This window comes from Podarcis tiliguerta (genome assembly GCF_965153285.1).
Source record: "Podarcis tiliguerta genome assembly, chromosome: 1".
Classification (NCBI taxonomy): Eukaryota; Metazoa; Chordata; class Lepidosauria; order Squamata; family Lacertidae; genus Podarcis; species Podarcis tiliguerta.
The window spans coordinates 45471523-45487589 of NC_139534.1; the positions used below are offsets into that span (position 1 = coordinate 45471523).

The window sequence follows — 16067 nt, forward strand, 5'->3', positions numbered from 1 at the left end:
AAGCAAGATGATGGTCCAGAGGAATATTTGGCCTAATCCAGTAATGTTCTTCCATGCTTTATATATGTATAACATTTTTTTCCTATTTCACAGAAAGTGCAGGTTCTCTTAAAGTCCTCTTTGGGACACCAGAGTTTGTGGCTCCAGAAGTGATAAACTATGAGCCTATTGGGTATGCTACAGACATGTGGAGCATAGGAGTCATCTGCTACATCTTGTGAGTACTTGCTGCTGGGCCAAATCTTGACCATTTCTCAATCTCACTGATACTTATTTCCTATGTTTGTTACCTGCATTCCCATGCCTATATGCTGCAACAGTAGGGTTATTTGATTCCAGTAGGGTTATTTGATTCTAGAGTATTTTCCCCAACCCACCCTTGCTCTTTCTTCAGAGTCACCTATTGGTGTGTTAATACTCTAGCTACGTTATGGGAATGTTATATATTCTCTTAATTATGCTAATGGTTTCTCAACTTATTCCACAGATATATTCATTAGCAAATTCCACAGTTGCTTCCTGGCATTCAGCTACCAGTAGCTGCAATTGACCACTGTGAGATTTTTGTAAAAATATTGTATAGTAATAATAAAAGAATAAAGTAATAAAAATCCCTAGCAATCCAATAGCCAAATTACTTTGTCCAGTGTCATTTAGACAAGTACTTTTCTTGATTCATCTTACCACTGCATTGTAAAAATATATCACAGTAATTTTTACAACAATATAAAAACAAAAAAACAAAGGAGAAAGTCATAAAAGGTTAAAAACCAGTTAAAAGCAAAAATAAATTAAAAACAAACATCAAGAGACCATTGTGTCAGGCAGCAAAATGTCTTGGGCTTGCCATGCACTCTCTCTTGGTTTCCTGCTTACCTACAGAGCCAATGTTAGGGCAGTGAATCATGGAATTGTAGAATTGGAAGGGACCCCAAGAGTCATCTAATCCAACCCCCTGCTATGCAGGAATCCTGTCCACAGCTGTCGCTGGGTGGGCTTGAACCTCCCACCTTCTGGTTAACAGCCAGCTGCAGTGAAAAACATCTTTTTGGGGTTGCTGCAATCCTAATGCTAGAGTAGCTTATTCAGATTTACCGTAGTATTTTTGCAAGGGAAACACAGCTTTGTTCTGGCCCTGGATGCTTCTAGAAACTTAACTATGCCTAAGGTTATGTTGCCAAGAAGATGCCTGATCTAAGTAGCTGGAAAAAATCTTTCCAGTAAACATCTCAGTGTTAGTTGTAATAGTAACTGTATAGCTTCAACCCCAAATAATTTCTCCGAAGCAGACACAGCTCATCTTTGTCACTCTGACTTCAGTACTGCAGAAAGGAAATTGTTTCCATAATTTGTCAAAATTTTGTTCCATTATTGCTTTACATGGCTATTATTTAAAGCTGAGATCAGAGCACTGGGGCATGAAGATCTGTGATAAAGATGGAAATGTTTTAGGGATAAACTTCATTAAAAGTTCCAGCAATCTCCCCTCATGCACTTCCTGTTCTTCCACTTCCCAATTAGAGAAATAAATACTTGCTTTTCCTGGAAGTATTTTTAAACCAGTTTTGGATTTCATATTTCCTGAGACCCACATAACACACCACTGCATTTGAAACCACCTTAAATGTTGACAGTCAGGTTTGTATCATCACAAGACAGAATCAGCATTGATGTGCTTTGATTGTGGATGAACACTAATCCTCAGAATATGCATTGGCTTGACACAGGAATGTCTTGTGATGGATTGGCTACCTTAATGCACTTAATGTACTCCATTCACTCTGGCACTCATCACGGTCCTCCGTGTGCCAGAAGAAGTTTAGTCATGCTGGCCACATGACCCAGAAACTGTCTGTGGACAAATGTCGACTCCCTCAGCCTGAAAAGTGAGATGAGCACCACACCGCATAGTCGCCTTTGACTGGACTTAACCGTCCAGGGCTTCTTTACCTTTACCTTTATTCTGTGTCAGTTTTGCTGGTGCTCAATCATAGGCCCATTCTGTTCCATTCTTTGCAGACTTCATATATAAAAAGCATGAAAAATCCACATGTAAGTTGTATGCATTTATTGTAAAATACACATTGCTCAATGCAGTTAAATAAATTTCCCCCTAAAATTCTGACATAACTGTACAATACATGTTTTTGTTGAAAACCTTTGGGGGCCAAAACCATAGTACTAAATATGAAGAAGCACATAATCCAACTGATAGTTTTAAGCAAATTTGGGAATGTTGAATTGGGTTGGTCTGGAGCAAATAAATTCCCCCTTCATCGCTAGTAATGACATACCTTGCTTTTGTGTATGCTCTTAGTAAGTACTTTCTGTTGAGGGAAAACATCCACAACTAAAAAAAGAGACCATCATAGTTTTTTGGTTCCCTCTAGTGGGTGAAAAATAGAATTCTTATTTTTGTTCAGCAGTTGACAGATTTCAAACCCAACATGTGATGTTTTTCCTGCAGCTTGCCTACAGGGAGATTTTGGAAGCATTGTGTTTACCTTTGTGTACATATAACTGTTGGATGTATAGATTTGCAGATAATAAATATGTGTGTTCCTCATAGGGTTTTAAACTCAAAACTTCGATAATTTTGAAATGCTCTTGTTCTTTTAAACCTCAGGGTCAGTGGACTTTCCCCTTTCATGGGAGACAATGACAATGAAACTTTAGCCAATGTTACCTCAGCCACCTGGGATTTTGATGACGAAGCTTTTGATGAGATCTCAGATGACGCCAAGGATTTTATCAGCAGCCTTCTAAAGAAAGATATGAAGTAAATATACCTTATGTGCAATTCCTTTCATGTTCCTTTGTTGACATGATTGCCTCTCATGAACTTGTGAGGATAATTGCATAGAAGCCTCAATATTATAACAGTTCTGCTATCTGTATGTTCCTATGCTGAAGAACCATCATTGAATCAATGTTGACAAAATTTGTGGAAGAGCCTCACTTGAGTGCTTGTCTAGTCTTTTCTCTTTATCCGTGCCAAAGTTGATATACTAGTAATCCAATAGGCAAAATATGTACTATATATGCTTTTGGGAGAGGTACTGTATGCCATTTTCATATTTAAACAAATTCAAGCCCCAAATTCTGCAAAAGTATATATGAATGGCTACTGTGAAACCACATTTTAAAATATAAAGTTACAGTGGCTTTAAATAATCTCCTATAAATAGTAATAATCCATGTTGCCAATTTACTAGCATATAAAGTTTACAGAGATAATCAAGTTTATCTGAAGGAGTATGTTATATGCAATATAATGAGCACTGCTGCTCTGTCACTAAAGAAGAACATGTAGCTTTGTGTAATTGAATACATCTATTCATGTTGCTAATTCATCAGAATTTCTATTTCAATAAGCATACTGTTTATGTGCATACTATTTTAAGGCAACCATTAGGTCATGTGTGAATGATACCTAAGTTATTCTTGATACTCCTTATACTGTTAGATGAATGTGCCCACTCCGGCGAGAAAATGCTGATCCCAGTGTGTGATGGGAGTATCTTCCTTCCTTCCTTTCTTTCTTTCTTTTATTGATTTATTAATTGCCTTCTAAACAACCATCTCACAGCAATTTACACTAAAGGTGATTAAAAACAGTTGCAAACGCAATAGACTATCAAATACATTTAAAGACAAACCATACAAAGTAGACACTCATGGTAAATGCCATTGGGAAAGCCTGTGGAACAAACGTTTTCAGCTGTTTCTGGAAAGTGCAGATAGTGCGCGCCTGTCTTATCTCACCAGGTATGCTATTCCATAGAATGGGCATCCACACTAAAAGCCCTGCTCTGAGTGACTGCAGTGTGGGCTTGTGTGATCTTTGGAACTTTCAGGAGAAACTCTCCTGCAGAGTGCAGCTATCTGCTAGTGTATAAGGTCTCTCAAGTAACCTGGCTCTGAGCTGTATGGGGCCTTATATGCAGGTACGCAGTGGCAGATTGGCAGCCTACAGGTAAAAAAGGTAAAGGGACCCCTGACCATTAGGTCCAGTCGTGGCCGACTGGTGTTACGGTGCTCATCTCGCTTTATTGGCCGAGGGAGCCGGTGTACAGCTTCCAGGTCATGTAGCCAGCATTACTAAGCCGCTTCTGGCAAACCAGAGCAGCACACAGAAACGCCGTTTACCTTCCCGCCGGAACGGTACCTATTTATCTACTTACACTTTGACGTGCTTTCGAACTGCTAGGTTGGCAGTAGCAGGGACCGAGCAACGGGAGCTCACACCGTTGCGGGGATTTGAATCACCTACCTCCTGATCAGCAAGTCCTAGGCTCTGTGGTTTAACCCACAGCGCCACCCACGTCCCTAGCCTACAGGTATCCGTAGGTTAAATGTGATTTTTATGCCAAATGTTTCTGCAATTGGTACTTCTGGATAAGTGTGCCTTCATCCTCTTGACAGTATGTGCCAATCTCAACAGAGAAGGGTGTTGAAAGGATGCTACACCTGGTAGTATGCTGTGTCCTTGAACGATGAGTTCCAGTTTGTTCTAAAAGTATAGAGTCACACAGTTGAGCAAGAATAATTCTTTCATCCAGGGATTTGACTCCTGGGTCAAGGACTGATCAGGCTGGGGTAGGAAAGAGTGAGCAATCAATCAGGCACTCACACGAGTAACAAACAACCCAAGCTAATTTAAGGGAAGGTTGTTTTCTCATCAATGAAGGTATGCCTAACAGAGGCACTATCTTGCCCTCAGGATTGTGGGTGCTTGCTACCGTAATGCGGGCTCCTCCAAAAATGGACGCAACATTGCACATGGTGCGTTTGAGGTCACATCCACCACATGCAGGCATGCGCAAGTGATGTCACACATTCGCATTGTGGTGGCGGCCACTCCTCTTCGTTGTCCTCCTCTCCGCAGCCAGCAAGACACCCTTTTCTGCGGGGAGGGGCTTGGACTCAGAGGCAACTACTTATAGGAGATAATCGAATGATCCACGCTGTTCATGAAAAAAATATAGAGAGCTCAATTGTATGTTAATACAATAGCAAGTTCATTGCAACCCTGACTTTGTTTTCTCTAAACTCACAGGGACCGGTTAGATTGCTCCCAATGCCTTCAGCATCCTTGGCTGCAAAAGGACACCAAAACCATGGAAGCCAAAAAACTATCGAAAGATAGAATGAAAAAGTACATGGCTAGAAGAAAATGGCAGGTAATATCGTGGAGAGAAAAGTGGGCTGCAGGTCCCCCATACCTTCCATTTCTAAAGTTCATGATGTGGGGAACGATGTGGGAATAAAGGGCCTTTTGTTATGAAGAACATACATATTTTGCAGGGAACATGTTGGAAGATGGGAGAGGTAGATTTTCAGTTACCCTTTTCCTAACCCATGTCCTGCAAAGCACATAATCACGGAGTTCAAATGCATATCCTGTGCAGAGCTTGTGGGAAACGTCTCCTGAGATAATAATGGGAAAATTCTCTCTGAGTCCTCATTTTGGGGCAATTGAAGAAGACTGAAAACTGCTCAATGCTCTTATTGGAAATAGCAGCAAAGAAGAGAGGGAAGGTGGGGATTGATGTTGATGCCCTTCAGAAATGTGGGTGAAAAGTTTTTCTGTGAGGTTTTTCTGTTGACTCCATACCTGTTCATTTCTATTTCTCCTTCTGTTCCCGTTCCTTAAATGGAAACTTTAAATATTCCAGCTGCTTCAGTAATGTTCTGGCTTCCTGACTCTGCAAGCTGCCCAATATTGGCTGTGGAAATCTCTGCTAGGTATCTTTGTCTCCTGATACTCATCAAATGGCCTGACACAATTGTGTGGTTTCTTCACTACGTAGTTTATAAACATTTGGGGATCAGTAATCACAAGAATGGATTCACTAAGCATTTCTGGGTTAAATTTCAGAAAACAGGGAATGCGGTTCGTGCAATAGGAAGACTATCATCTATGGCAATGATATCTGGCCTGAGTGGGAGGAAGTCATCTTCAAGCTCACCAACAAGTCCTGTTAATGCAGAAAAGACAGAAGCTGAAGGTACGAAAATGTTGATATGATCTGAACAGATACTTATGTGTCCTATATGACTTCCAAGTTTTGAGCAGATACTTTAAATCCATAGTAAACAGTATGTACAGCCCTCGGGCCCAATATTGCATGTGATATTGTTTGATGTTTTGCTTATCATTTAAGTAGAACTTGTTTTACTTGGTTTACATGAAGGACTTACTTTAATCTTAAGCAATAGACAAGTGTTGATGAAGCAAGGTGAACTGCTTTGTTAGGTGAGGGGAGGGAATAAGCATGACTACTTCAAAGCATCAAAAGAGCATTAGAAGGCAAATGATTAAAGGGGGCTTAGTGTTTATGAACAGAATAATTAGGACAGGTGCCTTGGACTCAAGTGCTGCACTGCTATAGGAAACAAGCCCCTCTTGAGATGACCAGGCTGTAAGATCTGGACTCCATCTAAACTCAGGTGTAAATATGTGAATAAATCATATTTCTTAAAGCTACGACCGTCTCTGGTGAATCTTGATTCTCAATGAAACACAAACCCTGGGTGAGTGCCTGGAACCTCCTGGAATCTTGCTTCCACTCGGCAGAGAGTTGGGGTAGAGCCCAACTTTTGTTACCATATACAGTACTGTATGTTCAGCACAATTGCCATGCAGATCCTCCTGAATAATGAAAAGTTACTAGGACATGTTCCTGGAGGTTGCTTTACAGTGGTACCTCAGGTTACATACGCTTCAGGTTACAGACTCCGCTAACCCAGAAATATTGCTTCAGGTTAAGAACTTTGCTTCAGGATGAGAACAGAAATTGTTCTCCTGCAGCGCGGCAGCAGCAGGAGGCCCCATTAGCTAAAGTGGTGCTTCAGGTTAAGAACAGTTTCAGGTTAAGTACAGACCTCCGGAACGAATTAAGTACTTAACCTGAGGTACCACTGTATTGGTATTTAAGATCTCAGTGTAACCTGGGAAGATCATCAGTAGACTGCTACAGTCATGATAAGATGCTGTACAGATGGGACACATATACGTACCGTATTTTTCGCACCATAGGGCGCACCGGACCATAGGGCGCACCCAGTTTTTAGGGGGGGAAATCAAGAAAAAAAATATTTTCCCCCCCCAGCACCAAAGAGCAGCGTACAGGCTGCGCACAACCTCTCCCTGCCGGAGGGGTTGCGCGCGGCTATGCAGGAAGCCAAGGCAGAGAGCAGGATGGATCCCGCTCAGTGTTTTGGCTTCCTCTTTAGCCCAGCGCAACCTCTCCTTGCCAGGAGACGCTGCGCAGGGCTAAAGAATCCATAGCCCCGTGCAGCCTCTCCTTGCCGGAGGGGTTGCGCACAGCTATGGAGGAAGCCAAGGCTGTTTTGGCTTCCCATTTAGCCCCGTGCAGCTTCTCCCTCCCGGGAGAGGCTGCGTGGGGCTAAAGAATCCATAGCCCCGTGCAGCCTCTCCTTGCCGGAGGGGTTGCGCGCAGCTATGGAGGAAGCCAAAGCAGAGAGTGGGATGGCTTCCCCTTTAGCCCCGTGCAGCCTCTCCTTGCCGGGAGACGCTGCGCAGGGCTTTCCTGGCTTTACTGGGAGGTGGGGGGATTCCCTCACCTCTCCCAAAAGCCCGCAGAAGCCACGCAACCCCTTTAAAGAGATCGTGGCTTCTCCTGGCTTTCCTGGGAAGTGGGGGAATTCCCCCACCTCCCGCAAAACCGGCAGAAGCCGTGAGCACTTTAAAAGGGCTGCACGGCTTCTCTTGGCTTTCCTGGGAGGTGGGGGAATTCCCTCACCTCTCGCAAAAGCCCGCTTTAGCCCCGCGCGCTCTCCCGGCTGGAGAGGTGACTCGCGGCTATAGAGACTCCTGCTATAGGTGCGCGTCACCTCTCCAGCCAGGAGAGGGTCGCGGGGGGCTGCTTTAGCCCCGCGCGCGCTCTCCCTGCTGGAGAGGTGGCGCGCGCCTATAGAGACTCCTGCAAAAGCGCGCGTCACCTCTCCAGCCGGGAGAGGGTCGCGGGGGGCTGCTTTAGCCCCGCGCACGCTCTCCCTGCTGGAGAGGTGACGCGCGCCTATAGCAGGAGTCTCTATAGCCATGCGTCACCTCTCCAGCCAGGAGAGGGTCGCGGGGGGCTGCTTTAGCCCCGCGCGCGCTCTCCCGGCTGGAGAGGTGATGCGCGCCTATAGAGACTCCTGCTATAGGCGCGCGTCACCTCTCCAGCCAGGAGAGGGTCGCGGGGGACTGCTTTAGCCCCGCGCGCGCTCTTCCAGCTGGAGAGGTGACGCGCGGCTATAGAGACTCCTGCTATAGGCGCGCGTCACCTCTCCAGCCGGGAGAGGGTCGCGGGGGGCTGCTTTAGCCCCGCGCGCGCTCTCCCGGCTGGAGAGGTGGCGCGCGCCTATAGAGACTCCTGCTATAGGCGCGCGTCACCTCTCCAGCCGGGAGAGGGTCGCGGGGGGCTGCTCTAGCCCTGCGCGCACTCTCCCGGCTGGAGAGGTGACGCGCGCCTATAGAGGCTCATGCTATAGGCGCGCGTCACCTCTCCAGCTGGGAGAGGGTCGCGGGGGGCTGCTTTAGCCCCGCGCACGCTCTCCCTGCTGGAGAGGTGACGCGCGGCTATAGAGACTCCTGCTATAGGCGCGCGTCACCTCTCCAGCCGGGAGAGGGTCGCGGGACTATAGCGTCTTCGCTCCATAGGACGCACACACATTTCCCCTTCATTTTTGAAGGGGAAAAAGTGCGTCCTATAGAGCGAAAAATACGGTATCAGACACACTGGCTTTATTGTCTTTTCGGTGCCTATTGAAGACCTTCCTTTTTCAACGAGCTTTTTAATTGGAATTTTTTATCCCTGCCTGTATCTGGATTGGGAATATATATATGAAATTGTTTCTTTTTGTTTTTATTGATAAATTGCTTCAAGTAGTTTTATTGGAAGCAATTCATAAATGAACATATAGATGGATATTGAGCCCTTTAAAAATAACTCTCATATGCTTCCTTTATGTAAAAAAGAAAAGTAATGTGGCATATAAACAACAATAAACAATCTTAAACAGCAGTCTTATTATTTATATCAGTGTTCTGAAAACACTTATTGAAATAGTTTCAACAACTTACAATGTGATGTGATGTACATGTTTTAAATTGCAATTACCTTAAGCCACAGCCAGCATAGCCAATGATCAAGGATGATTAGAGTTGTAGTTCAAAACATATGAAGATCATCAGGTTGGAAAAGGATGAGTGTGTAGAGAGCCATTCTGTGACTGCCCTTGAAAGGCCATAAGCTATGATATCCCCCATATGACATCATGATATCACTACACAGTTAACAGAATAGTTGCTATGATGAATCATCATTAATGCTAATAAAATATTTTTGTTTGCGCAAGCACGGAGTAATATTTACTGGGAAGTGTCCCAAGGAGCTCACACTTTTTTCCATGTAAATTTGTTTATGACTGAACTGTGAGAATGCTGCTCAAATGAAATTATGTCCTTATGCTACTGAAAAATAGCTCCACCATTAAAGACTATCATGATGTGCACACAAAGCAGACTTCCATGAACTTCTGCACTGTTGCTGAAAGTAAAGGAAGACTTTGATGGTGATGATTAGGCCACTAAAACAAAGACCCTTTGCCAGAGAAACTTCTATATAAGTTTAATGGATCTTGGTTTACTTTGTCTAGATGAAGCTGCTAGTGCTCTCCTGGAAGCAGTTGATGAAGAAAGGTCCCATGTGAAGCCATATTTCTCTAAAACAATTCAAGATATAGAAGTTGTGGAAGGCAGTGCTGCTAGGTTTGACTGCAAAATTGAAGGTACGCTTCATAAATTTGGATGACTATTTTCTGCTATCAACATACCATCTTTCTCTGTGTTGCTTCATCAGTGTTTTTCACACTAGTATTTTATCTACCCATAAGCCACTTTATTTTACTCTTCAGGTACATCTTGATGCTCCACTAAATGGAATCACATATTAATAAACAGTTATGCCCAGCTAACCAGAGACAGAGGACACAGGCTGTGTATTTGAGAGAGTTTCAATTGGACCTATTATTATTATTGTTGTTGTTGTTGTTGTTATCATTATCGTTATCATTATTTCTATCCTGCCCAACTGGCTGGGTTTCCCCAACCACTCTGAGCAGCTTACAGCATATATAAAAACATAATAAAACATCAAACATTAAAAAACAGAATATCCTATACAGACTATAACCAATAAATCAATAGAAACATAAAGATTTTAAAAAGTCAGTTTACATTTATACCCAAATTAAAATAACTGCCAACCCCAACTAAATATTTAACCAACCCCCACCCAACAAAAACAAAACAGTGGAACCAAAATTAAAACCGTTCTAAACCATTTTTGCCAGTTATTCTAGCAATATCCTTCTGGCCTCCCAGGAATCTCTTTTAGCTGTTCATGGTGAGTCTGGGCCCTGCCCCCTAGGCCAGGTCCTTGCAGAAGGGAGTGGTCTTCCTTCTCACACTCTCAGCAGCAGCAATGAAAAGCTGTTCTGGAAAAGAAGGCAAGCTCCTTCACAGAATGTGCTGTGATTGATCATGCTCAAGTTGTTGAGTGTCTTCAAAGGGCAGAGGCATAATACATAATCCTATGTTGCTCCATGCTGATTGTTTTAAGAGATTGTCATGTGAAGTGAGACTCAATCTTTACACTCGATCTTTACACATTCAGCTAGACGTGTATGTTGCAAATTCACTGTTATCTCCAAGTGATTTGCAATATGTGAGTATAAACATAGACATGGACTAGGCAAAGAGAACTAGCTGCCACTTTGGCACATCTTATTGTAATATATATATATGTGTGTGTGTGTTGTGCTGCAGTTTGAGTGACTGCCAGTAGGCGCAAGCTGCAGGATGCCAACAGCAGGTTGGAGCGAATGGGCAGGCAGGTAGCCCAGACAGGCATTTCCAAGTTACCCCTGCCATAATTGTTGCTGTCACTGCCATAAACTGCCTACTCTCTTGCTTGCTCACATGTGTACAAAACAGCGCAAGGGAAGCCTATGGTCTGAGCAGGTAGCCTGGCTGAGAAAGTGCAGAGAGCAAGCAGACAGCCAGGTAGGTGAACAGCCGAGGCAGGATGGGCCGTTGAGGAACATGAGTAGAAGCAGCAGTTCCTAGTGTCAACCAAAATTATGTTAACAGATGCACATGTGCACACATATCCCTTCCCAATATTACAGTGTATCAGCCCCTTAACATGAACCAGTCTTTTAAGGATAAGCATGCAAAAATAGTTTTAAGTTGCTTGACTTGTTGCACCTGCTGTTCTTACAGGTTACCCTGATCCAGAGGTGATTTGGTACAAAGATGACCAATCTATCAAGGAGTCCAGGCACTTCCAGATAGACTATGATGAAGATGGCAATTGCTCTTTGACTATTTCTGAAGTCTGTGGGGACGATGATGCCAAATATACCTGCAAGGCAGTTAACAGTCTTGGAGAAATAACTTGTACTGCAGAACTCATTGTGGAAACAATGGGGAAAGAAGGGGAAGAAGAGGAGGAGGAGGAAGAAGAAGAATGAAATCAGGATGGGGTAGAGATACGGAAAATTACCCAGTAAAAGACTGTTTTTAAGGCTTACACAGTGTAACATTAGGTCATTTTTTCCTGTTTTTTCAGCACAGTCAGCTGATAACCTGTTTTATTTATGGGCATTAACTTGAATTCGCAAGCTTCAGTTTAGTTTAAGTTAAGGCATCAGTTGCATTGCCCAAACAATCAATGTGAACAACACCATATGAAATGCTAATCTGCAATTTTAACCAGAGTCCACAATTTATTTGTTGACCATGCTGATCAGGAGAGGGGGACTGAACAATTGCGCTAATTGTTCCATCAACCAATACATCAGCTATGGAGAACTTGGAATACTTCAGAGCCAATCCTCCCAATCATGTCTGCACGTAAGTCTCCTAGCGTCAGTGGATCTTATATGAATGTATTTTGAGAACACTGAGCACAATCTAGCAGAAGGCTTACCTGCAAAGGGCCACTAAAAGAACAAGAGCTGCATAGAATAACTTTTCAATACACAACACAGTTATTTGCCATCATCCCGTAGAATGTTTGCAGCCTATTTATAAGTGAAGACTCCACCACAGCAGCAGTTCAGTTTCTGTATCTTCTTTAGTTCTTCCTCTGAACATTATCATTCATAACTGTAATTCAGTATAACTAAATTTATGCAAAATAATTATCATTGGAAGAGAATGAATTAAGCTTAAATCTAAGCATTTCAGCTTAAATGTAGTGTAGTTTTTCTCCTCTGAACAGTAAATGCACATTTTCCCATTAATTTGTTGTTGCCAGTTGAGCAGTAGATCTTCTCCTCAGTTACTCTTTCTCCAGACGTGCCAGTTGTTACCATGACATTAGTAAGAGCAAGAAAAAGCTGGTTTATGGCGATTTCCAACCATAACAGCTGGTACACTCAAGATTTAGTACTCAACCACAAACTATCCAAAATGTTGTGTAAGCATTGGTGTGACAGCTTCTCTTGACTGCCTTACCTGTAGGTTATATAGTAATTGACTGGCTTTCTCCCCACAGCTGCCAAACAGAAATGGTAACCAAAAGCAGTCCTAGGTTACCTTACCTGATGGCAGATTACTGCGTGGGCAATCAAGATAAATACAGAACTTTGCTTATTGAACTGAAAAGGCATATGTGCTGCTGCAAAGCAATATGTTGTGTAAAGTCAATGATCATGTGCCTGTGTGGTGCAACTCTGGTTTGAAACCAACTTCCAAAGCCATGTTTTAGCAGTATCTGTGAGGCTAATGACTTAAAATTGAAAATCAGCACAATCAATAATAAAATGTGATTCTTCCTCAAACTGATTAACACATTTAGATTTACTGACATTGCTTTTCTTTCACAGTTAGTTGCAGTCCAGAGGCCATGAAAAGTTACATTTAATCAATATGTCCACTGTAAGCACATCATTCCAGTCGTGTGGCTTTTCCCTCCCTCACTTTATTTGTAAGATGCAAACATTTTAAGTGTAACAGTGACTTCTTTTTTTCTTAAAAAAAGTATACAATGAAGATTACTTTAGCTTACTAAGGCAGAGGGGGGAAATTAAGTGTACTTTAATACAGATGTATACGGTATCATCTTTTGGTTGTTTGATATTGCCTAATGTTATGTGTTATATATTATTTGCTCGTCTGCCTGTTGGAATGCAACATTCTATATATGAGGCTCACTCACTATTGCTGTGGATTTTTATAACTGCTTTTGCTGTTTCTTGCTAGGAGGAGGTTACCATCGTGTCTTCTTTTTGAATGGATAAAGAACTTTTGTTATAGTAAACACAATAATTGCCAGTTTGCCACACATTATTATAAGGTTTTTAGTATTATTTAGTGCATACAGAGCGTTTTGTCACATTTTCAATGTGTTAAGAAAACAATGGGGTGTATTTTTTGTATACCATAATTAAAAATATGCCAATGATTTCTTAAACCAAAAGAGTTGCAAGATATGAGAACACTACAGCTGTAGTTACTCACAATTTCTCAATAAAGAAATACCACAAAGCATGCTACCATTTGCTCATTTGTTTAATCTTATACCCAGAACTTTTATTGCAACATGGTTCTCAACCTTCTATGATCGTTGCTCTTGATTACACATCACCTAATTTTCATAAATCCTACTTACTAATAATATTTCCCATTTGTCAAGCAAGTGTAGTAAGTTATTTTATGACTCTACCCTCTTCTGTCCAAACACGTCTCCTTCATCAGTTGGTGAGGTAGTTCATATCAAACTCCATAAGGGGCACTAAAAATATCTATTTATGCTAGAAAAAAATTCCCATAGAAGCAACTTTTATAGTCACAATAATTTTAATGAACAGAAGTCCTGGATGCTTTAGTTCACATTCCTAATTGCAGGGGGTTGGACTAGATGACTCTCAGAGTACCTTCTAACTCAACAATTCCATGCTTCTCGGGTTAAGTACTTAATTCGTTCTGGAGGTCCGTACTTAACCTGAAACTGTTCTTAACCTAAAGCACCACTTTAGCTAATGGGGCCTCCTGCTGCTGCTGCGCCGCTGGAGCACAATTTCTGTTCTCATCCTGAAGCAAAGTTCTTAACCTGAAGCAATATTTCTGGGTTAGCGGAGTCTGTAACCTGAAGCGTATGTAACCCGAGGTCCCACTGTATAAGGTTGCACATAATGCCATTTCCCCATAGGATTGCTTCACACATTACAAAATTTGTTTTTGTATTGGAAATTGGTGTGGAAATTGTAGAAAGGTTTAGATATTATATTTATGTATCAGTATTATATTTGTATATCAACATTTTTCACTTGCAGTAAATATACTGCAATTAAGGCTGCTACCCAAATAAACAATATTTATGTTTTAGTTAAATAGCAACACACACAAAATCTGTATATTACTCAAAGGCCAAAACTTTAACACAAAAGGCTGATTGAGATACTAAAACGAATGTGAAACAGCATGCAATTTAATTAATGTTAACTATTCTGTCCTGAGACCTCTCTCAATCTGGATAGTATTCAACAAAACTCCATAAACCTCTCATACATAGATTTATTGAAGAGAATCAAGGCACATGTAGAAATATTACTCACATTCCAATAGGCTGTTCCTTATAGAGTTCATGGAGTTATAGAAGAAGGAAGGAGTTCTAGGAGAAAGGGAGATTTCTTCCCTCTGGGCAGAGCCAATGGAAGGGAGGTATTTTTCTGCTCTGGGAGGCAGAGACAATAGAAACTAGAGTATTGCTGTGCCTACATTTCCCAAACACTTTTGAGGTCTAAAAAAAGGGGGGAAGGCACTACCTTTTCTTAAAGGGGCAATGTTGTTATTCTTTCTACCTAATACTAATACAAGATTAATAACTGACCCTTGTGGGGGCAGAACCAGCGGCGGAGGAAGCCGCTTGGGCACCTGGGGCAGCACACCTGGGGCGGGGTGCACCACAGGGCCTCCGGAGTCTGCCAGCCTCCTTCCACTCAGCCGCCCTACAGCTGAGGCGGAGGCAGCAGGCAGAACGTTTGGGCAGCGCGGAGCCTGCGCACGCACAAGCCAGCGCGTCTCTCCCAGGAGAGATGTGTGGCTCAGGCACGCTGCAGGTGCCGCAGTGAGTGCTGCCCAGCGTTTTGTTACCCCCCCCGGGGGTGACACCTAGGGCGGCCCACACCTACCACACACCCCTTCCACCGCCCCTGGGCAGAACACTACTACTAATAGTAAGGAAAAGGACATATTTAGTATTTTATTTCCTATTTACTGTGATACCCAGAACCAAACATGGTTTTAAAAAGAAAGCAGAGCCACTCAGAGTAGACCCATTGAAGTAATTGACATTAACAGCATTGGTTTAGTCTTCTCTGAGTAAAGGTAAAGGTAAATGGTCCCCGGACAGTTTAGTTGAATACAATCCTGTGCCCTTAATTTGTAACCCATTATAACTAGAGTGAGCAAACAACTAAAGCTTTTAATTAATCGATTTACCAGACTCAATGTTTATTTGATTGGCATCCGTCTGTCTCAGGGAGCCAAGGTTACAGGGCGACTATGCTGCACCTCAGGTTGGGCTGCAATCCAATTGCCTCAAAGCTGGCTGGGTGTCCCTGGTGTGGTGGTAGGCATTATTTCTCAGCTAAGCAACCTTCACACGGTGGTTGCGAATCTAAAACTGGATGGTCACCATCTAGACCTCTTAAACGTCCTTAGGAGGAGAATGGCACATGAATCCTGATAAATAGGCGCTTATAGGCTTAACTCTGTGAACAGAGTTGGCGATTTCGACAACTGGCCCAACAGCAAATGCAAGTGGTACGCAAGTGGAATACCAACTTGACCAGTACACGCCTTTGCATTACAATTACCCGGTAGCGGCAGGTATACATTTATGCCACGGTAGGTTTATGCTGCGCTTGCTGGTTTCGTAAACGCCCCCAGCCCGGCTCTCTGCCACAGAGACAAAATGAAGACATCCCGTGTCAGGCGCTGACGGCTCTGGACTCTGACCATGGCGTCGCTTCGCCCTGCCAGG

The 16067-nt window shown here is 42.8% G+C and overlaps 1 protein-coding gene and 1 long non-coding RNA gene across 18 annotated transcripts in view; one reads left to right on the forward strand and one right to left on the reverse strand.

Moving 5' to 3' along the window:
• MYLK (myosin light chain kinase) overlaps positions 1–13570 on the forward strand; it is a 191623-nt gene extending 178053 nt beyond the window's left edge. For all 16 annotated transcript variants that reach the window (XM_083404939.1, XM_083404944.1, XM_083404931.1 and 13 more), the window contains 6 exons: positions 94–217; positions 2627–2779; positions 5060–5183; positions 5882–6011; positions 9670–9801; positions 11297–13570. In XM_083404939.1, coding sequence (XP_083261065.1) covers positions 94–217; positions 2627–2779; positions 5060–5183; positions 5882–6011; positions 9670–9801; positions 11297–11547 — 914 coding nt within the window. In that variant the 3' untranslated portion in view covers positions 11548–13570. The remainder of the gene's footprint in view (positions 1–93; positions 218–2626; positions 2780–5059; positions 5184–5881; positions 6012–9669; positions 9802–11296) is intronic.
• On the reverse strand, positions 11791–16038 carry LOC310665281. 2 transcript variants are annotated; one of them, XR_014505363.1, is made up of 3 exons: positions 15901–16038; positions 14638–14756; positions 11791–12184 (listed from the first exon to the last, which is right to left on the reverse strand). It is a non-coding gene; the product is annotated as an uncharacterized lncRNA (long non-coding RNA). The 2 variants fall into 2 exon arrangements; XR_014505364.1 differs by lacking the exon at positions 14638–14756 and having other exon boundaries at positions 15901–16036.
• Positions 16039–16067: the final 29 nt, after the last annotated feature.